Source organism: Pocillopora damicornis, chromosome 9, assembly GCF_964200805.1.
Source record: "Pocillopora damicornis chromosome 9, jaPocDami1.2, whole genome shotgun sequence".
Taxonomy (NCBI): domain Eukaryota; kingdom Metazoa; phylum Cnidaria; class Anthozoa; order Scleractinia; family Pocilloporidae; genus Pocillopora; species Pocillopora damicornis.
Window position 1 is genome coordinate 16,768,337 of NC_142678.1, and position 21,467 is coordinate 16,789,803.

A 21,467-nucleotide genomic window follows, 5' to 3' on the forward strand; every position below is an offset into this window, starting at 1 on the left:
GTTCTAAAGTTGGAAACTGATTTTGCTAGTGTATCACAAGTACACAACCAATAAGATTAATTCTGGTGCCAGTACATAATGCCTAACTGTGACTGTGTGCTAAGTGTCTGCTCAAATTATATTACAAAACGATATCAACTAGAAACCCCAATACAACAATATGAAAGGTCAGCTATGGTTTCATCACCACAATAGCCTGGCAAATGCACTGTTAACGACTGAACCTTTTCATTCCAGAGGTTATTAATATTTCTTCTTGCTGTCTGCTACACATTTGTTACAATTTCTACTTGGAGTATTCCATGTTCAATTGAGCAACACCTTATAACTCATGCATTTAATTTTTCTCATCACCTCACTGCTTGACAATGTAAATATATCGTAGGGAAAATTCACTTTGTGGTAACAACTGGGAGCAAGAAAGAGTTAAGAAAGGAGTGTTTGTGTGAGAGAGCTATTTCATGGTGTCAGCTGTATTTCAATTTTATCCTTGCCATGAGGTTATCTGTCCACAGCATATCCGATTGCATCTCCTTCACTTGAGCAAACTCTTGACCCTGTACACCCTAACATCAGTATGCATATTCTCTACACTGTTTTCTGGACATTTCCAATGGTACTGACATGGTGAATTTGTTTCACAATCAAGCTTTTTCAGTCGGAGATAATTTCCTCATCCTCATGAAATTAATGCTTGATTCAGAAGTGATACTGTACGTAAGAAGTGTTGCTAGTCACTCTTTGGGGGAACAAGAGTTAAACAAATGATGCAAAGTATATGGTCAATACACATTAAATTAATTAATACTAAATTACTTTTGTCTGTCTACCTACATCATACAATGTGACAGAACTCAGGACAAGCAATATGAATGTCGTTGATCAAGAAGGTACTTATGGGTGACTGAATTGTGAATGAATGACCTTAATATTGTTTAATTGATGCGTTTTTGTTACATTGAGAGTATTACCGTAATTTCCGGTCGTTTACCCGCACGGCCGATTACCCGCACCGGTCGATTATTGCATACGGCGAAAAAAAAAGTCAACAGATTACCCGCACTGGTGGATAACCCGCACGTTGTTATTCAACTTTTTGGTGGCGAAAACGTGACATTAAGGTGATACATTTCAGTCTTTTAAAAGTTGTCTGATCCAACTTTCGAAAACTTGAAAGCGTCTTTGTCGAGTTTAAAGGTCAAAGAAATTCAGACGCGTGCACAATTCTGTGTCAATATTAGCATGTACTTTATTGATAAGATTATGCAGTAAAAACACTAGCGGCCCATGCCCAAATCTCAAAGTTTCATACTTGACAGAATGCGAATTTGTGGCCACATTTAGTGCGAGCGATCGTTCAGCGCCATGTTGATTTGTTGAAAAAAAGCTAGGTGAGTAATAAAACTTGAATTGTAAAGTACTGTCGGCGATTTCTGAAAAAATCGATATCTCCGTTTCTATTGGGCCTAACAAGTCCCTTAAAACGGGAAAATTCTCTTTAGCTCAAGCTAGTGTTAAATGGAAATTTGTTACTGATGCGCCGGATATCTATGGATAATTTTTGTCATCATCAAGGTTCACGCGTGCTGATAATAATTTGTTCGTCGCGCAACTAATTATGCGTGAAATAAACTTGAGTGGGCATCATGTTTTCGTGCCGCTTTGCGGCACTATTAACACAATAAAATTTACTTGAGAGGTGGAAACGCATGTTGGTGATATTTTTTTCAATTCAACTACCACTGGATTTTAAAATTGTCACATAACCCGCACCTCCCTATTACCCGCAGTGGCGCGCGTTTAATGCAAAATCAACAGATTACCCGCGGGTAAACGACCGGAAATTACGGTAGTGAAATTTACTTCACAAATAATTATAAAAAATACTTATAAATAATGTATTGTTCATAATGTGCTGGTTCACCATCATGCTACCTGTATTTGTCTGACTGAGTCAATAAATATGATGGTACCAAAAACAAAGCCTGTTTGTTGTTTTTGTTGTTATTGCTGTATTTGTTAATATTCAGAAGTGGAGAAGAAATTCTTTGGAGACCAGATTCGCACTCTAACATTTTTGTGATTCCCCAGTTCTTGATAGTGCAACAGAATTTCATATTTCTATGTTGACCTTTGATGGTGCTTGTTGTTGAGTAGTCCTCACCCACTAAATAAAGGAAGTCAATGAGCAATAACCTTGCACATCATGGCATTGCCATAAATTATCACAACATGGAGTGATTAGGCTTGTGATTATCATCTTTGCTGTGAACTCTGCTAGATATGAAGAAGAAATTAAACCTGTTAAGTCCAATTTAAATTTATTACCAAAAACTTGCATAGTAAGAAATTTTAAACATACTGTCCCTCATCCGTGCCTAAGCTGTGAGTCAAACAACCCTCTTAACCTCTTATATACCAAACCTAAATACCAGCCCCATCTTGGTCACCCATTGTCTCCTATTCTTGGGCAGTTTGCATGTTTTCACTTTGAGTTCTCATTGGCTCCAAGTGTTCATTTCCTTTGTTCTGATTGAATTCAGTGATTGTTTAAGACAGGGTTTTTTTTTCCCTGCTGTTTGTTTGTAAATATGCTTGTCAATTTGTCTCACCTTCCTTCGTCTGAAGTAATAAAAGACAATGTTCACAATGAAAGGCCACAAGACGAGGAACATCAAAGGCTTTGATGGAATGTAAGATTTCCACCATGCCTGCTCAGATCTAGGATCTACAACCTGATAGAGAAATAAACACAGATTAATTATTTACTATTTATATGAAGGAAAGTTAAACAATACAAAAGACCTCTAGTATTACTAGATTGGCAATGCTAGAGTCTATGCTAATCTATTGTAATTTTATTCTATTGTAATTTTTGGCTGAACCTTGAATTTTTTTATCCTGTAACATTACATATGTATTTTTATTGCGTTCGATGAAGGAAGAACACCTCCTAATCTCCTGGGCTACCTGTGATTGCGTAGGTGTCCTGTGCATGCAAGTGAAAGCTGACCCGTGTTTTTTCGTTTGATCGGCCGGCTTTTCATCTTTTCAGCGCCATTTTGAATGACGTCACAATTTTGTTGCGCAAAGGATGAAAAACAATATTTCCGCTTTGAAATGCCGAACGCACTTCCCCAATCTCTGATTACTACTAGTCCAATAAGCAATAAAGACATTTATTATTATTAATATTAGAGCCACAATGTTAAGAAACAAAAATTACTTCCCATTGTTTCTGCACTTTTTTTTCAAGTGAAACTGTAATCTTGACAATTTATTGATGTACGGGAAATAATCAATTGGTAATGACATTCTGAGCTCTATCAATCATTGCTGAGATCTGTAAAACTTAAAAATAAGGCCGTTGAAAATAAATTTTGGGCTAAAATCATCACACAATTGTTTGATTTCCTTGTTTAGTTTAAGTATATCAAAGGTAATTTGAAATTCCCTCAAAACTTGTGAGAGATCCAACAAAATTTCAAGGAACATGGCTCAAGTCAAGTCTTCAATCAATCAATCAATCAATCAATCCTTTATTTAAACACGTGACACCTAGGAGTACAGAAGTACTCGTTTAAACGTGTACGTGTATTTCTATCCACCCAACCCAACCCAGGGGAGGACATCCATCACACAGTAATCTCGTGCGTGGGAAATTAACGTCTCCTACCCCAAACCCTGCAGGAGACGGGACCTCCGGCTTAACGTCTTATCCGAGAAGACGAAGCAAGGTGAGTGAAGCGACTTGCTTAAGGCCACAACGTAGTGCCCCATCCAGGACTCGAACCTGGGCCGTCCGACCCAGAGTCCAGCGCTCTGACCACTGGGCCACTCACGCTCTCACTTATCCTTTACTTCCTATTACATCAGTATGCATATTCTCCATGCTTTTCTCTATACATTTCCTAAGTTACTGACCAGGAGAATTTGTTTAACAATCAAGAGCTGCTTTGGTTGGTGATCGTTTCCTCTATTCTTGTGACCTTATTTGATTCAGGGGTGATTTTGTTGGGAGAAATTAGATGCTCGTCACTCTTATGGGTTAAAGGGTAAGATACCCTAGGACATACAAGTATTATTTGAGACCTTTGATAAGGAGGAATAGAAAATAAATAAAGTCCTCTTTATCTGCAATAACCCATAAAACTGATTTTATCAAAATGTGACAACCTACCTGTCTAGATAAGAGTGCTTCCTCCATAGTATTAAGTCTCCGCAGCACACCTTTCATGTCCTGATGAAGCCTTTCAAGAGCTTGTAAGATCCTTTCATTGATTTCATCCCTGTCACCTGCTGAGTCATAATCTGGGCCACTTGTATGATCACTTGTCAGTTCATCTTCACTGTCACTGTCGCTCCTTCGTCTGTGCCCTCTTGATGGACGACTTACTCCACTCATAGAGCTGGTCCCTGGTGGATTAATATAGGGTTGCTTTATAAATTATTGAATGAGGTTAATAAACCCTTTAACTCCCATGATCTGATCACAGAATTTGACCATTTATTCTCCCCTCTAGCTGCAACATATTTCCTTGCAAATTAGTTAGGAGAAATTGGTGTTGGATCATGACAACAACTTCTACCTGATAAGTTTGAGTATCCTCATTACCTGTTGGATAATGTATGTATATTATTGGGAAAAGTTACAAGTTCATAACTTCTGGGTTTTAAAGGGTTAAAATGAAAGTGAAATATTGTTAAAGGCACAGTTAACTCCTGATGACTCAAACCCTATGTGCAGTATTGTTGTTTTTTGTTTGTTTGTTTTATGGTAGGCTACTGAAAAAAAAAAGGTGTCACTACCATTAATTTAATGGTAGCATGGTAGTCTTAATAGTTCTTTCATAAAATCAACTAAAAACCAGACAATTTCTTTTTGTTTTCATATAAGTCATTTTTGTTGAAAATTTGCCATTCTGATAACTCAAACTTTATTTAAGAACAAGAAACAGCAAGTTTAAATTAAATACTTAGTAAGACACATGATGGAAAGACATGTCACTAAATATCACTACAACCTTGACACAATTTTTTAAATCACTATATGATAAATACCTTCTTTGGTTCTAGTTCCTTGTGACTGTCTTGTTCGACCTCCATGACCACGACCAGATGGCTGTTGAGAAGCATCACCTCCCCCATGTTCTCTCACAGAATAATGTGATTTAAGGATCCCTGATGGTTTCTTAGGTGCTTGATCCAAAGGTAGATATGATTCGTACTCTGTCACATCTACATTAGTTTCGTGATTATGTCCATTCTCCAGAAGAGGAGTGACCTCAGAAAAGCATTCCTCAGTAACTGAAGGCTCAACCTTAGACAAGTCCAAATTAACTACAGTAGTTGTACTATTTGCAGTATCATCAACAGCAAAAGTTACATGTTTAGCATATGGTGTACTTGTTAAAAGCTCCAAGCTTTTCAAATCACTCTCTAAATCTGAATGTTCAGATTCTGACATTGTTGAACTTGTGACATGTTCAGGGGAGCTGCTGGGACTATTTCTCTTCGTCAAATCAACCCTTTTCAATGCAGCATCAAGATCTGGCAGTTCTCTGTCCACATGATTTCCATTTTGTAATTCTCGCAGACACTCAGGATCTAGGGAGTCACAAAATTCATCCTCTTCACTTTCATCACTTGTCAGAATAATTCCACTCTTTTCTTTAGGTCTTGCTGACTCAGCATCACTTGGTCTCAAAGGTGGAACTGCAATTAAAATCATAAAGTTGATATCAAGAAGTTGAAAAAAGAGGACCACCACATAATAACCAGGTATCTGGATGTCACTTCTTTCATGTGTATGTTGTAGTTTACAATACAGTTCAGGTCAGAATAATTTCAAACCTCTTGTTTGGAACAACTCTAATCAGCAGACACATCCATTCAGGGGACACAGACTTCTGTCCCAAAAAAATGTTCATATAATCTTTTTATCCATTACCTCAATTTAAGGGACACCTCTGTCCAGGGGAAAGAGACAATTATTCTGGATTTCTGAATGAAATTTCCATTGTAGTTTAATTCCTACTTCAGTAGTGTAGAAAGATTAATTGCAGAAAGAAAAATTTTTTGGACTGAAATTTAAATTTAACTACAATCACATATACATACCTTCACACATTCCATTTTGAATTCCACTGTCATTATCATCATCATTCTCATCTTCCTCATCACATTCTTTTAATTCATCCGAAGATATTATAAGCACTGGATTAACTGCTTTTGAAAATTGCAGTCGCTTTAAATCCATGCCTGCTTTCTTGCTGAGTTCTAAACTATCCCTGTGTGGAAATTGCGCATGCATATCCATGCTATCTTTCTGAGGGAATCCATTCACCCCATGAGAAAACTCTTCACATGTTCCATTTACCTTGTGTATATTACCATAACCATTCACCACATTTTTATCCTGGGGTGTATGATGTGAGTTTGATTTTAATTTTCCTGTTGCTTTGATCTTTTCTGGAACACTTTCTTTCTCAAAGATTTTAAGAACTGCTGGAGTTTTCTCCTCTTGGCCTTCATACACTACTTGGTAAAAAGTCTTCAGCACTTCACTAAAATCTGCTGCTTCTTCACCTTCTGGTAAGTTTTCCATTACCTAACGACATGTGTTAAGTATTGTATTACATATTTAGCAATATATCATTAGCAAAAGGTAAAAAGCCCCCCCAATAGGTAATTTCTGTACAGTACTCTCACAGACAAGGCTAGTTGTGAGATGGACTCTTGTCAGCCATAGTCCCTGATCAAGTGTTCAATATTTTGTACCACTGTTTTTAAACATTCACTAATGTAAAAGACAGTTGGAGACAGTTCTCTAGTGACTTAAGGGTTTGACTAAAAGCCAAGTGGCAGGTGGAACTGCCCCCTTGTGAGGTGTGAAGAACCTGTTTGAAGATTATTAATACCTGTTTTAGTTCATGGACATAAGATTCCATAGCTTCTTGCTTTGTCATCTTACCCAAGCCATGCCATGCCTCCCTGTAAAAGAAAATAAAGTAAAAATCTATTTGGAGAATTGATCATTCTTATCAGTATTCAGCCAAAGAATAAAATCTTTCAAATCTTAGAAACAAATGTAAAATTCTTGTGCATAACTGTCATTCTGATTTTAGTCAAAAGCACCTTTTGTTATTTGATGTGTAGTGGAGTGGTGACAAGATTACGTGATCACTGTACATTAATTGGTTTAACTCCTTTATCACTAACTTGAAATTGTACATCAAATTGTATTGTTGGCACAATCATTGGCTGATAGGTGTGTTAACATGAAAGCATGTTAACATAACTAAATTTACCCTGTATGAAAATCTGATCAAATCTACCTGTAGAGTTATTACTACATATACATACTTAGTATTTATCTTGACAAAAATTATTTTAACTGTAAGGAGAATTAAATAAGAACCCTACTGACTCGAGCTCTGTTAACTGACAAATCTCCAGTAACTCCAACAAAATCCAATATCCTTTTACTCCATTTTTTTGGTCTTTTTCTATCGGTTAACTTAAGCCCTGCTTTCTTGAATCTCTTTTTGTTTCCCAAGGTAGTTCAAGTTAGCAAAGTTTTACTAAACAACAAAAATTTTTGTCGTATCAGGGTTTTTGTAATCAATAGTTTTATCATACATCCAGTCACACTAACACCAGCATTAGAAAAACAAAAACAATGCACACAAACTGTTTTGAAAACCCTAACATTGATTTGTCTATGCCCCACAAAAATATTTCTAAGGTAAGAGATAGGAAAAAAGTAAAGTCATCCAGAACACAGAGATATTCCTGCCAAGCAAGTAATTTTTCTTGCTCAATTCTTGATCCATGGGTAAAGCCCTGTCCTAGCCATGTTACATGCATCTGTGCTGGATTTCAGAATTTTTGTTTCCTCTGGCCTTGCATTCCATTCAAAAATGACTGTTGTACAAGTGAAATTACCATTTTGCTTTTTTCACAACATCCCAAAATCCAGGCTTTGATTCACAACATTCTCCCTCCTTAGCTTGCTTGTAAAATGCATAAAACTAAAAGTGAAAAAAATAAGATAAAAAATAAGAGACAAAAAGTAAACAAAATCAATAGTCAAAATTATCTATCATGTGCAAGCTTATGGAAATCAATATTGTCGACGAGAAAACACCTTGTAGCTTTAAAGTGGACAGCGAATGACAGGATCTACCAACATACATAAAAGATCAGCTCGAACAGGTGTGCGTTCACTTCTAGAACTACCGAATTCATTCTACTTCACACGTATTTTCCGTAATTACTACAATTCCTGGAATTTTGCTGAAAATTTTTGAAATGAGATCGTCCATTAAGTTGTAAAATTAAAAAAGTACCCAATATTTTCACCATTCAAAGTCATCACCAGCTCAACGCTATAGCAAAATTTAAATAAATAACAAAATCTTTAGAAGACTTCAGACGTGTGTTTGGAACAAACAACTCGAAGTATTTGCTAATAAAATTACCAAAAACATATTTTTTAACGATCAGTTGCTTCATGACAACGAATTTCAGCATCGAAAGGCTACCATTATGTTATCATCATATAGCTTTGTTAGATCGATGCGCCAAAGAGAATTCGTAAATGGACTTTAGTCCCACTTCAACATTGTATATTGTACCTTCAACATCGTTTCGTAAGATGGCTTGTAAGAACCTGTAATATAAATCAGAATATCATCGTTATGGAGAAAAAACACGCTTAATGTAGTGAATGATTCATGCTTTTTTGGAAAAATTCTCTAGAAGGTCATTGATACCTTTTTTTGGCATTGATCTCACTACATTTACTGCAGCATCGAATCTCTCTTCGATACAGTCCGCCATGTTTAAGGTCAGAGCGAGAAAGGGTCACGTGATGTACGACAAGTGACTTCATGTTTGGTTACGGAAGAAATTCATGAAATGGTTTCTTCAGGCGAGACAAATTAAATTTCTTACAAGCTGGTGATTTTAATTTCCTTCGGTTGATGTAAAAAAAAAGTGAATGGACAACAAAGAGCCAATGACTTGAAAGAAGTTGTTTGGAAAGGAAAGGATAAATTTCCGAACATTTGAAATGACAGAGCATGAGACACACTTGAGTTATTTTTTTAAAATTTTTTTTAACAATCGGTTTAATTTAGATCTTACCTGGGGGTTGAGCTTGCTTTGGTAAAATGTAACTCGTATAGCTCATTCCAAATTATTTCACCTGTCTAAAGGTAGTGTATAACAGGGTAATTTAGTATTATCAATTGAGTTAATAGCGTAAACTGGCCACCATCACCACTGTAAAGAGTTTGAAAGAGCGTTAGCTCTTCATCGTCGCTTTGACGAAGGGCTAACGCTCGAAACGTCAGCTTTCAAACTCTTTACGGTGGCCAATTTGCGTTATGACTCAGTTGAAAATACTAAATTACCCTGTTATACTCTCCCACCGACGCAACAGCACAGTTTCTTTAGAAACTTACCCCCTTCATTCATTAGAGTAGAGTAAGCTGCCTCTTACCCACTGCAGCAAATAAAAGATTCAAGTCCCTGAGTCCATCCCAAACGTGCCTCGCAATCTGGAAACTCCTGTTTACAGATTGTTTCTTTTTCCCACGCTCGATAAAAGACGAAGAACATTTTCTTTATTCCACTATCGAGCTCAGAATTATCCGTATTTCCTAAATCTCCCTTTCCAGGGAGCACACCAATTGATTCTCTACGGAAGAAGGATCTATCAATGGGCTCTTTGTTGAACTATCATCAAGAGGTAAGCGAGAACAAATCCGATAAGCAACAAGGTGGCGAGAGCATAGGTTCAATTTTTTTTTAAGCTCGAAGAATTTTTCCTTCCCTAGAATGTGACTGTTGTCGAAAAGTTGACGGGAACAAGTACGCTGTTGCGGACATGCCCCCGACCGCGCCCCGCGCCCCATCCTAAGCTCCTAACAGCCCCCATTCTCTAGTGTCCATATAAGATGGTTTTGCAGATTCGGTACCAGTCCCCTACAATGCACGCTTGCCACCCTCGTGCTCCGACTGAATCATACATTACAGCGGATGTGAAGAGAGAACCTCGACGACATTCACAACTTCTTTCATTTTCCCATATTTTAAACGGTTTCCAGGTAAGATCATTGATCATCTCTCGATGCAGGATGTATACTCATCAATTCTGCAAGCCAACAAACTGGTCCACAGAAAATTTCACCAAACAATCGGGCTCCTTTATTGTTTCAAAGCATGAAGCTTTCATAATTTCTTACGCGCACGTTGAAATTAACACTCTTAAGACGGAGTTTCGTTTTTCAGTCTTAATATATGTCTTTAATCCGGCCCTGTTGCGATTTCAGTTTATGGGTGATCATAGCTTCGAATAATCCTTAACTGAGTTGTAGTATGAAACAGAAACTTTGTATTTACGTGACTAAGTTCCTCTCTACGGTCTTTGCAAATGATTATGTTTTCTGATCTTTACGTGCGTTTGTTCGGGCTTTGTGTGCTGTTTTCTTAGATGTGTAAATGTTTTCACATTAATCCTATTTTCGGCTTCTATTTCGAAGACAGTGCTGTGAAAATTTCCAAGGATAGATCAATCGCTGGACGTTCTTTATTTTTCGGCTTTTGAAACGACTACCGTTTGAACGCATTCTTGAAATCGAGCGTTCGATCAGTATCCCAACCCTATTAGCCTCACCTTAACTTTAATAATTTTTCAGTTACTTTTATGTTAATCAAAACAGCATTCACTCAGTAGGCCTGCCTGAAAGCTTAATTTGATGCGAAAATACGATCTGCTTAAGGAACGCTTAAGACCTTCACACAATTTTGTACAGTTATTTTTCTCAAGATTCACGAAACAACTATTCACTCGTGCCTTCTCGTATATCGCATTTTCAGCCAGTTGTTTTATGAGTCAAAAGCAACCCAAACCTACACTCAGTGGCCAGCGGATCAGAACCCGCAAAAGAGGTATATGTTTTGTAACTAATGTACCATTTCAGTCATTTAATTTCCTTATAATTAACAAGTGGTGCACGCAGAATTTAAGTGTCAGCTAATTTACCTCGTCTTTGCGAACCTTACTTTGGGGTAATGCTCATCATTTCGTTCAGAGCACTTTTCTACTGAATGTGAAGCAAAAGCAGTGTTGCTTTCACTTTCTGTTGAAAAACACGAATTTGTGAGGAAACGGATAAAATTCAAATATTTTCAATTTCGCTTTTAAGCTAAATCTGTTTTGTTGTATGTTCTGTTAAGAAATGTTTTGAGTTTTCCATTTATGTAGTAGCTGCAGGACATGTAGTTAATCAGAAATGTACATTAAATGATGTATGTTGTCAAGAGGAAACGTTTTTTTACATCATGACTCACTAAGTTTTTTTTATCCAGACATATGCATCTAGCGTAGCCTGATAAACATAAATCCTGAATTTGACTCATTTTTGCCTGTAGATTTCCGGATACTGTAGTTAATACTCAACATATTAAAGGTGTATCTGTTTCAGGGGCAATTCTCTGATCAAGACTTAACTTAAAACAAATGCTCTTGAGGTGAATTTTGCAGAAGTCGTACTTGCTGATGGAACTGTGTGCACCAAATCTACAATCTTTTACCAGATTTCAGCATGCCTATTTTTTTTCTAGGTCTTATGCCAAAAGAAAGTATGAGTAGTTGTTTAGTTTCCTGATGGATTCACTTGAACTTGTGAATTCTTTGAATTGTTGATCTATTTTGCATATTTGTAAAAAACTTGAAAATATTTTTTGGAGCAAGAGGAAGGAAATGGTTCTATAACTTCATTTAAGGAGGAGAATGAGAGAAACAGTTTTCGATATAAGAGGTATTTCAAAAATGTAAGTTAGAAGAACCAGATTTTAATGTCATTTAATTGCTCAACAGACGAAAAAGAAAAGCAAGACCCTCTTGCATTTCGAGATGCTATAATACAAGGGCTTCAGGATATTGGTAACAATGATCTAGAACAGGTTAGTTATACCATCAGCTTTCTCTGTGCTCTACTGCTCAGAATTATTGGTATGTTGCACTACGTCAAATTTTTGTGGACTTACTGCAAATCCTCCTTTAACCCTTTAACACCCAGAACTGATAAACATGTAACTTCTCCCTATACTATCCATACATTATTCAGCAAACAGGTAATGAGAATACTCAAACTCATCAAGTACAAGATATTACGCTGATTGAACACCAAATTCTCGTAGCTAATCTACAAGGACATGTGTAGCAGCTAGAGGGAAGAAGTGAAAATCAGATCATGGAAGTTTAAGGGTTAAGTTGGTAACACCAAAACCTCAACAATTTAAACAAGATCTTGCACTAATGTGACAGAAGGCCAAAATCCTTAGTTGGCATTGTGATATTCAATTAAGGTAGCAATTATCACTGCAAAATCAGTAAGCTTGAAAGAAACCAATTCAGAATCAATAGAAGCTGTATCCTTGAGATCCTATGTGTTGAAAGGTGCAATCGTACACTTTCAGTTGTAGGAGGTAATAATGAAACACTGTAGTACTGCTATGCTCAGTCATGGTGAAAAGTTAAATTTAGCTTTGTGTTTGGTGTACTGATTTGGGATTATGGAGTCATAGTGTGAGTCCTGTCCATCAGTTTGTGAGTCTTCATCCTCAGTGTGCAAGTCCTGTCCAGGCCATTTTGTTTTGTTCTTGAGTAAGACACTAAACTCTAAAAGTGTTACTCTTCACCTGAGTATTAACCCTTTACACACTAATATCAGTAAAGGTATTCTCCATACTGTCCCCATACATTCCCTGAGGTGCTGACAAGGAGAATTTGTGTAACAATCAACAGCTTCTTTAGCTTCTCTAGTTGCTGATAATATTCTCATAACCTTACTGCATGATTCAGGAGTGATATTGTAAGGAGAAATTAGATGCTTGTCATTCTTAAGGGTTAAAGGGTTAATGGGTACTGTTAAACTGTTATATGTATACCAGAGCCAAGTGGCTCATCCAACTGGAGTTTATCTCAGTTTCTGTAGCATGAAGTGACTGACAGTACTACTACTCCCCTGAATAGGAGGCTGGTCCTTTACAAATTACCCTTCCTTAGCATTTCATCAGGTTTTTACTGATGCCCATTTGCACTCCTGATTGGAAAGAGGTGCTGTAAGAGTTGCATGCCTTGCTTGGAAACAAAAAATACAATGGCTCAGCTAGGTCTAAATCTCACAGCTCTAGCTAACCAAATGGTAACTCTTAGGCGACCTCACCTGCCTCAATTGCTGGAAGTTTATTTGTTTTGGACTGCTTTCCTTTTCAGAAGGGAAACAGTTTTTTTTTCTTTTCATGCTCAAGAAACAAATATAAGCTCTGATATCAACAGGCCGCTAGGCTTGCTATAGTTTGCTAGTTATTTATTGATTGAAGGAGAGTGAAATTCAAGTGTTTGACCTGGGTTGTATTCTCCACCAGAAGTAATCACATGATATTTTTTTGTTCTTTATCAAAGGTGTATAAGTTTTTGGACTCGTCGGGGAGTAAGCTCAACTACCGACTGTATGGAGAGTGTCTCTTTGACATACTGTTTGCTGGAGGTGTTTTAGGTATGATGAGTTAACCCTTTAGCTCTTAAGACCTATTTTTCAATTCTTTCCTCTAACTTCTAGACATTTCCTTGTAAATTAGTGAAGAGAAATTGGTCTTACATCAAGATAACAACCTCTACAATATATACCAGATGAGTTTGAGTCTTCTCATCACCTGTTTGCTGGATATTGTATCTTAAGTTGTAAGGAGAAGCTACATGTACATGTCAATGACTTCTGGGAGTTAAAGGGTAAAAGAAATTTTTCTGCATCTGAGGGAACTAAGCTGTGCAAAAATTTTTACTTTAGGTACTTTGAACCCATAGATAGGTAGATTTTTCTCTGCGAAAACAATTCATTTTATCTGTCCAATATACATGCATCACTAGCATTACATGCATTACTATGCTTATCCTGCTATACTGTAGGATTGGCATTAATACCATTCTGTATGTTTTAAACTGTCTTGAGAGGAAAAAGCATTTCAGTGGTTAAAGCTGTGAAAGCATTTATTTTGTGTTTCAAGATATTAGCATTTGTTCATTTGAGAATTCAACCAAGGATAGATTAATTATTTATCTTTTTGTAGCTCCTGGTGGAAGTATCCTTGAAGAAGGTGAAAAAGCCACGTGGAAAACATCTGTATGCATTTTTGATGCCAATGATGATGATGTCAAGACATATGTGCAGGTATAGTGTGCTTTAAATTAAAGTTTTTATATGATACTCGGACTTTATGTACTTTTACAAATAGTAAAAAAAATTATAAGCTATTTCACTCCATGTAACTGTGTCTTATTTGTTAAGCTTAAGGGATGGCACTATACTAAACAAACCAATTTACTGTAACATAGTTGAAATTCTCATTTTTATGTTCTTTTTGTGTTCATTTAGGTGATCAACAAGGTTATAGCACGGTACAGGTACCTGCAAAAAGCCTTTGAAGATGAGATCAAAAAGGTCAGCAAGTCCTAGTTTAAGTGTAATATTTGATGAATAATAAACACAATAGCCACTGTTTGATTTGAAAAGATGTTTGTATAGTTTTCCTGATCTTTTCCTTGGAGCTTACAGGTTTCCTCAAGTTTCACTCCACAACTGCTCACTTTACAATACCGTTATATTGGCAAACAAATATTTAAATGTATTTTCATGCCAAGTGGAGGCTTTCCTTAGTATATCAGATCTAAGCAAGTTGTAAAAAGGATTAAAAACTTCAGTTATTAGATGTATCTGACAGCTATGGGTTACTCATGAATATACCCTTTATAACCTGACATCAGTTTGCACATTCTCCATACTGTTCTCTATACATTTCTTAAGGAGCTGAAAAGGAGAATTTGTATAGCAATCAAGAGCTTATTTAGTTTAAGTGATCATTTCCTTTACTCCCATTACCTTTATGTGTAATTTAGGGGTAATATTTTAAGGAGCAATCAGATGCTAGTTACTCTTAGGGATCAAAGGTTTACCCTGTTGCCTTATCCTGACTTTCCCCTTTCTTTCCAGATCTTGCTCTTCCTCAAGGGTTTCAGTGAAGATCAGAGGAACAAGCTTGCTATCGCTGCGGGTATCATTCTAGCAAATGGTAAATTCTCCGAATTTTTCTTTCATGTTCTTTCCACTATTATGATTGTTCATTTGAAGTCATGAGAAAATGCCCAGTTAACAATACACAGTGGACCATCTCTAATCTGATCAAAGTACATCTGAGGGGTGATACTCTTGCTTAGCAAAAATGCGGCAAGGTTCATGTATAAATTCACATTTAGCAATACAGTGGCTCCTTTTAAAAAATAATGTTAAAGATGGTTTATACTCTTTCAGGCATGGCTTCACCTACAGCACTCTCAAGCCTACTCAATGAAAACCTTGTTAAAGAAGGTATATATGCTTTGTACATTCCACTAGGTGGCCCCTTGAAGTATTACAATTTATTGATCAGAAACATTTTTTGCCCACAAAAATTTAATTATTTGTTGTTCATTGGGGTTACGATGGTTGATGGATATATTAAATCATGTGTCTCTTGGTTTAGAGTCTTTCAATTTTAGATCTCAGTGTTTCAACTGCCAGACAACTGCTAGACCATTAAGGTTGACTGCCTTCTCATTTCTCCTCACAGTACCACCCTTAAATCACATGTAAAGGTCATGAGAATAGCAGACATGATCACCAATATTAAGGAGCTCCTGATTGTCGCACATATTTTCCTTGTTAGTACCATAGGAAATGTAAAGAGAATATTAATACTAAAGCTAGGCTGAAAGGGTTATTTTTATTATAACTGACTGAATTCTTTTATTTAGGACTTGCTTTGCCATTTTTGACCAAAGTGTTCCAGGTGTGGGTGAAGGAGAAGGATTTCACTAGTCTGAGCTCAGCTCTGAGAAAAGCAGAGTTGGAGAACAAACTACTGGTGAGTGAGACTTAAACTGAAATTAACTTTTATTTTATAGAGAAATTTCCCTGTTATTGAGCTGGGTGAATGGTACATTGCATTATTGACGAGATTGATGGAGTGGCATACATGTATTTCAAGACTGAGATGTTTCTAGCTGTAACTTTCCAAAGCTTTCACAACTTGCTTAAAGGCAATTGAAAGGCTCAGAGCAAGAACGATCCCTTGATTTTTTGGCCATTTTTGAAAGTGTTCAGAAGTAGTTGAATTTTGGCATGTGGACACTTTCAAAAATGGCCGAAAAATCAAGGGATCGTTCTTGCTCTGAGTCCTCCAATTGTCTGCACTGTGAAATCAGCTGTTAAACAAATGGAATATTCAAACCCTGTTAGATTTCAGTGTATGGGTCAATGGGAATTATCACACAGCTATGTGTAAATGTAGCCTTAGTATCAGTGTTACCAGACTTGAAAGAAATCTTTTTCCATTACCTTAACCCACAAGAGTGGTTGGCATCAAATTTCTTCATACAGTGTGACTGCTGAATTAAGCATCAAGGTCTTGAGAATGGAGGTTCTGGAGTAGTAGCCAACTTAACCCTTTAACTCCCAAGATGGCATTAGTAATTCTTCTAACTGTCTGCCAAATGATGTTCACTTTGGTAGTTTGGAGAATTTGGTGTTGGATAAATTAGTAATCCCATAATTGATATTTTTCTTTATTCTTGTCACTTTTTTGCATGATATTGTATGGATATAATAGGGCGAAATTTTGTCTTGGTCACTTACAGGAGTTAAAGGGTTAAGAGGCTCTAGATTATTAGACAAACTCTGTTTCTTAGTTCCTAAGGAAACATTTAGATAACATTATGGAGAATATGAACACTGGACTCTTATAAGCTTAAGCCAGCAGATTTCTTTCTTGCTTGCTCATTGACCAAAGTACATGTCAATCTGATTCTAAAGGGAAGCCGGAAATTCTAATTTCTCTTAATTTCATTTTATTTTTTTCAATTCAGTTTCTTAATTGTATTGATTTTAATCTTTTTGGGTCTATATTTTGCAGGATTTCTTCCCTCCCAACAAACAAACTCAGGAAATGTTTGACAAGCATTTCAATGCAAATGGATTAGATAAGCTTGTGGCATTTCAGGTATGAAATTTTACAAGATGAATGCTATTATTTTGGTCATGTTTGTTGAATAACCTTAAACTTTGTACTTAATCTTCCATTGCTACATGTAATCCTGGAGATATTTTTCCCTTTTGGAAATGTTCTCCTTTCTGTCTCAAGGGTTTTAATTTGTTAATTGTAACTATTGTTAGTTCATTGCAAACAAAGCTGTGTACAGCATCATGGTTGCAAAATCTCTGAACAGTGATGATAGGTCAAAAGAGGCACCCTCCTGAAGTACTTAAAAAAAATTCACTGGCCATTGTTTGTATATCCCAAAACTAACAACCCTCACTGAGTTGTTAGCCCCCTTAACATAACAATGTTGTATGAAAAATTATTTACTTCAATCAGCCCATGTACATGAAGGTGTGGTACATGATGTAGTTACCCAGTTAGTTAGTGGGAATTTGTGGGAATTAGAAGAGGCTGCCTCATTTGACAATCATTATTTTGTGGTGTTATCTATGTATGCCTCAGAATTTCACACAAAAAAATTTTAATATATATTTTTTTATTTATTGTCCTCAGAAAGCACAGCAGACCCTGGGTACTCGCAGAAATTTTCAGCAGCAGCTTAAAGAGATGCTGGACAATGAAACACCAGTCAAGGAGGTAAGTTACACTGTCAGTAGTTGGAGTTTATAATTGGGTTTGGAATTTCCTTCATCCCTTAACCCCTGAGCATGATAAGCATCTCATTTCTCCTAACAGTATCCCCCCTGAATCAAATATTAAGGTCATGAGAATAAAGAAAATGATCACCAACTAAAGAAGCTCTTGATTGTTAAACAAATTCTCCTTGTCAGTACCTAGGGAAATGTATAGAGAACAGTATGGAGAATATTCATTCTGACACTAAAGTGTAAACAAACTTTGAGCTGCTGGACATAGATCAATCTGTATTGACCATTTCACTTAACAACCAGCCAATGAGAAATTTATTCTACCTACATGTTGCATTAATCTGAAAAATTAACACAGGAAAGAAAAACATCATCAGGGAGTGCTGCACGATTTAAAAAAAACTTTTTAAAGCTAAAATTTGGCAAAATTATTAGAAATGTTTAACTTAATTTACTTCCTCACCACTGGGGATTTTTTTCATTCAATGCCACCATCATGAACCAAGATTGAAACAACTTCTCTATTGAACATTGGTTGAAAAAAAACCCAAGAATTTCAAATAATGAAGCTAGACTGGTAATTACTTAAAATCTTCTCATCAGTTGTATCATATTTAACAATTGATTATTTTCTTAACAGATGATATCCACTTGTAAAGAAGAAATGAAGAAATATGAACTCACTGAAGATGATGTTGTGTTCCTGGTAAGTCAATTTTGTAGTTATGTTTCTGAAATTTAAATTACTATTGATACTGGGCAAAACTCTTTTAGAGGCAAAGAAACAGTCAGTCTAGAGTTTTCAAACTTTTTTCCTTTAAAGTATGGTCAGCTTGCCAAGGCAGGTTTTGAACTAGAATACCAGGCTTTGTCACACTTTCAGATAAGATGTATAACCATTTTCTTAGTTGGATGACTGAGTTCAAACTAAACCATACTTATATTTCTTTTCCTTCCTTGGAATACTTTTATTTGCCAACAATACTGTACTTGGTACTTTGCACCTCTCTATTGCACCAACCAGCTTTAATCTCAATTTAACTCAAGCATAGAGCAAAGAAATGACAAACTTTTTGCACATAAAATCTAGGTTTGGAAATGTTTAATGCGTGCCGTGGAATGGAACAAGAAAGAAGAGCTTGTTGCAGATCAAGCTCTGCGTCACCTGAAGGTTAGCACTCTATGATTGGTACAGAAACTCAAGCAACCCTTTGCAATGTTGGTAGCTAAGCAGTATCATGAACAAAACTTCAACAAATAACATTGCATAGGGGAAGGAGGGCAGCTTTTGTTTATTGCACTTAACTTTTTCTTGGCCTGATGATGTTGGTAAATGCACTTTTTTTGCTCAAGGTCTCCCTACATTTTGCATTTGGTTGTAGTCACACCCAGGGATTAAAGAGTTAATTGATACAGTACAAAGCTGAAACCAGTATTTCTTGTATTAAACATTGTTGCACATGCCAGCTTAAGACCATGTACTGGTATATTTTGTGCTGCTGTCAATGTACCTTATGATTTACATTTTGTACTACTGTCAATTGTGATTATAAAAGTTTCCTAAAAGGAGCAACCAAAACTCAGAAATATATAGCACCCTTAAGGATAAAGCACTTGTTTCTTCTATGGCTGATAACAGAAATTTTGCATAGTGTAACTCAAACTCCACCATTTGTATGTTACTGGAACATTCGATATTGAAACAAACTAGTGATGCCTAGAACTGAAGTGTTGGGATGTTACTTTCCAGGTTTATGCTCCATTGCTTGCATCTTTCACCTCACAAGCCAAGTCTGAGATCAATCTTTTGGTCAAGGTTCAGGTATTGACCCTTTACACCTTGACATCAGTATGCAAGTTCTCCATACTAGTCTCCATATATTTCCTGTGGTGTTCTCTAAGAGAATTTGTCTAGCAATCAAGAGCTTCTTGAGTTCACAATCATTCTCTTTATATTCATGACCTTAATGGTTGATTCAAGGGTAATACTGTTGGGAGAAAGTATCTCCCTTAGGGGTTTAAATTTGCAAATTGCACACAATGAAAGTCAATTCAGTTAAGATTTGCTTTAATTTAAGAGCAAATGTTTTCACGTGACAAACCTAGTGTCAGATGTTTCTTACTATTGGTTCAAACTTAGGCCAGTTTTAATTATTTGCACTTTCTGGTTTAAAAAAACCTTCTTTTGTCATTTCAGGAATACTGCTATGATAACATGAATTTCACGAAAGTGTTTCAAAAAATGGTGTTGCTGTTGTACAAAAGTGAGTGGGAATGAAAAAAGTATATAATTATGTGGTTCACACAGGTTATTAGCTTGTTAAGTTTGAGCCTAACACTTGTTCAGTCATGGAATACTAAAAAAAAAAAACTGGATATCAATTGTTACACTTAGCTAACTATTCACAGGGTTTTACAGTGTAGCACACAAACCAAAAAGAAACTTCTTCATTTTATCAATGCAGAGCAATGAAATGCAGTCAATATCATTAAACAGAGATTGTTTTGAGCATACCTTCTGGGAACATAGAACTTTTAATTAGAAAAAAAAACCCCAGAACTTAAAAGGCTGGCTAATTTGGAGCATAATTTAAGGACCAAATGAGAGAATCCCAAATCCAAAATGTCATATAAGGTTAATTCTCCATTTACTGCCTAGATTCCTATGATCGGCATTTCAAGAAATCTTTTCCTCCCTGATTTTTAGCTGATGTCCTAAGTGAAGATACCATCATCAAGTGGTACAAAGGAGGATACTCCCAGAAAGGAAAAACTGTTTTCCTTGAGCAGATGAAGAAAATGGTGGAATGGCTTCAGAGTGCAGAAGAAGGTATTTGGCAGTTGCATGTGGGCATAGTGTTTCAGCCTGATCATGTCTTTCTCCCTCCCTTTCCCTCCCCCCCTCCCTTTCCCTCCCCCCCTCCCTTTCCCTCCCCCCCTCCCTTTCCCTCCCCCCCTCCCTTTCCCTCCCCCCCTCCCTTTCCCTCCCCCCCTCCCTTTCCCTCCCCCCCTCCCTTTCCCTCCCCCCCTCCCTTTCCCTCCCCCCCTCCCTTCTTGGAAGTATAACACCTTGAGAAATGTGTGCTGGCAAGAGGTCTACAATAGTGGGTCAAGCACTGATTGAAGGGGGGGCCAGACTACAAACAAACTTCTTCCTGATTCATTTTGAATCTTCTCTTGGGAAGAGAAACACCCATCCTGCTGTACTTATAATGATAGCCTACTTGCATTCCATGACAGGGGCATCTTCTGATAACCCTTTCAGTAGTTAAGAGTTTAATAAATAGAGCAAAGTGAGTTGCTCTAAAAACAGATTTTCAGCATAATTTCAAATAAACAACACCACTTAACAATGTCCCCCACCTCCCTTAACATTGGAATCAAAAAAATTGTTTTCATATTTGGTCAACCTATTTATTTTTGGCTTTCTGTACAAAATTAGTGACCAAAAACATTTCATTTTAGAAACAGAGTCTGAAGAAGAGGAAGAGGACGGAGCCTAAAGCTTTGAGTGCTAATGTGTAAACTACTCAAACTGAGTTAAATGATAAATGCATTGTAGTGTGTATTAAATTGAAATAAATATTATACTCTTGCAAAAGTTCTATCGTGGTCCATGTTTCATTTTAATAATGGCCTTGTTTCTGAGATCATAGTGAGAAGATATATTTTGATCAGAAAACTGTCAAGACTTTTGAGAAATATCTCTGG

At 36.6% G+C, this 21,467-nt stretch overlaps 2 protein-coding genes across 3 annotated transcripts; one reads left to right on the plus strand and one right to left on the minus strand.

Annotated features, from left to right (window-relative positions):
• Positions 1-1,988: 1,988 nt before the first annotated feature.
• Positions 1,989-8,859, minus strand: LOC113672449 (uncharacterized). Of its 2 annotated transcripts, none has more exons than XM_027188730.2 (9): positions 8,778-8,859; positions 8,640-8,674; positions 7,948-8,033; positions 6,921-6,993; positions 6,121-6,610; positions 5,062-5,715; positions 4,181-4,416; positions 2,613-2,735; positions 1,989-2,274 (listed from the first exon to the last, which is right to left on the minus strand). In XM_027188730.2, the coding sequence occupies exons 1-9, from the start codon at positions 8,842-8,844 to the stop codon at positions 2,257-2,259; spliced, it is 1,782 nt and encodes a 593-aa protein (XP_027044531.2). In that variant the 5' UTR covers positions 8,845-8,859; the 3' UTR covers positions 1,989-2,256. The 2 variants fall into 2 exon arrangements, with proteins under 2 accessions (XP_027044531.2, XP_027044530.2); XM_027188729.2 differs by having other exon boundaries at positions 1,989-2,277.
• Positions 8,860-9,975: 1,116 nt separating this feature from the next.
• On the plus strand, positions 9,976-21,357 carry LOC113672436 (eIF5-mimic protein 2). The gene is made up of 17 exons (XM_027188715.2): positions 9,976-10,115; positions 10,888-10,959; positions 11,891-11,976; positions 13,481-13,574; positions 14,146-14,246; positions 14,451-14,516; positions 15,066-15,144; positions 15,384-15,440; positions 15,866-15,975; positions 17,023-17,109; positions 17,662-17,745; positions 18,397-18,462; positions 18,847-18,927; positions 19,507-19,578; positions 19,954-20,020; positions 20,464-20,586; positions 21,222-21,357. Exons 2-17 carry the CDS (start codon positions 10,899-10,901, stop codon positions 21,257-21,259), a joined length of 1,272 nt encoding a protein of 423 aa, XP_027044516.1. The 5' UTR covers positions 9,976-10,115; positions 10,888-10,898; the 3' UTR covers positions 21,260-21,357.
• Positions 21,358-21,467: the final 110 nt, after the last annotated feature.